Below are 1377 nucleotides of genomic sequence, written 5' to 3'. Positions count from 1 at the left end.
AAAGAGATAGTGGATCAAATGATTGAAAAAGGTTTGGTACCAAACCATAAGTTTTATTACAGTTTGATTGGTATTCTCTGTGGGGTTGAAAGGGTAAATCATGCTCTTGAACTATTTGAGAAAATGAAGGGAAGTTCATTGGGAGGTTATGGACCAGTTTATGATGTGCTCATTCCAAAGCTTTGTAGAGGAGGGGCTTTTGAAAAAGGAAGAGAACTTTGGGATGAAGCCAAATGTATGGGCATCACTCTTCAGTGCTCAAGGGATGTTTTGGATCCTTCAATAACAGAAGTATATAAACCTAAAAGACCAGAAAAAATCAACCTTGTGGATAGCTCAAAAGCCAAGCCTCAGCAGAAAGTTTCAAATTATTTAGAGAGGATGAAGATGAGAAAAAGAATTGCGGCAATTAAGAAGAAAAAGAAACAGAAATCTGCAGCAACTTAATTTGTAATTTATGTAGTCTTTGAGAAGAATTTATTATTACTGCTTGCTTATAATACATTAACATTGTATTACTGCAGGTTTTGTGCTTATCAACCATATGCTATCTTTATTGTTGGATTTTAAGCTTTGCATGAAAAAACCTGTGATCTATCAATGAAACTGTATCTTATCCTTTTATAGTTTAAGTTCATATTTTGCGGTGCTTTTATATATGTTAGTTATCCATACCATATTGTGTCATCACTTTTCCCTTGTTCCTTGGATCCTAAAATGTGAATAGTTAGGAATTCATGTCTTAGAAAGAGAAGAGGTGAGTCTATTTTAAGCTTTCCTTCAACCCAACCTGACCTTAAGGTAGAGGTCTTAGACAACCCAATTCACCAGGGTGGTATATATTGGACCACTCTTATGGATTAGGCCAAAACACCCTGCTTTCTTGGACTGGATCTTATGAGTAGATAAATTGTTCTACTTTCTCATTGCAGAATTACTTTGGCCTGTGATATGGTTTACTGCAGTATTTGTATTTTGAATCATATTGGGAAAAGTTTGGGGGAAGTGATATCAGCAAGTATGCATAGAAAGATAAGCATGCTTGGAAAAGCTTAAAGGAAACTCCATTGGTAGGATACTAGGATGTCCTGTGTATATGTTTTATATGTGATGATTAAAATCATAATTGAGTTTTTTAGGCTTGTTTCTCCAGGCGGACAGTAAGACACAGACAGTATTACAAGTATAGAGTTTCTGAGAAAGTGAGAGCAAGATTTTGAATTCTGGAACATGGGTAATTGCATTTGGCACATGCAAGTTATGGAAAAGAAAGAGACAAGGATAAGGTAACACTAACAACATCAGGAATCGGGATCTTGTGGGGTCCTTCAGGATGCTGGGCATTTCTCACCCACCATGCCAGTTGCGACACTAAGT

General features: G+C 36.4%; 1 protein-coding gene across 1 annotated transcript in view; it reads left to right on the top strand.

The window, feature by feature from the left end:
- The window catches only part of LOC101508497 (pentatricopeptide repeat-containing protein At5g61370, mitochondrial), a 2769-nt gene extending 2114 nt beyond the window's left edge, over positions 1–655 (top strand). The window contains exon 3 of the mRNA XM_073370715.1: positions 1–655. This exon is cut by the window's left edge and continues 1 nt beyond it. Coding sequence (XP_073226816.1) covers positions 1–447 — 447 coding nt within the window. The 3' untranslated portion in view covers positions 448–655.
- Positions 656–1377: the final 722 nt, after the last annotated feature.

Source organism: Cicer arietinum, chromosome 7 (genome assembly GCF_000331145.2).
Source record: "Cicer arietinum cultivar CDC Frontier isolate Library 1 chromosome 7, Cicar.CDCFrontier_v2.0, whole genome shotgun sequence".
Lineage (NCBI taxonomy): Eukaryota > Viridiplantae > Streptophyta > Magnoliopsida > Fabales > Fabaceae > Cicer > Cicer arietinum.
Note: the sequence above shows the minus strand (reverse complement) of the source record. Positions and strands in the feature narration are given on the sequence as shown.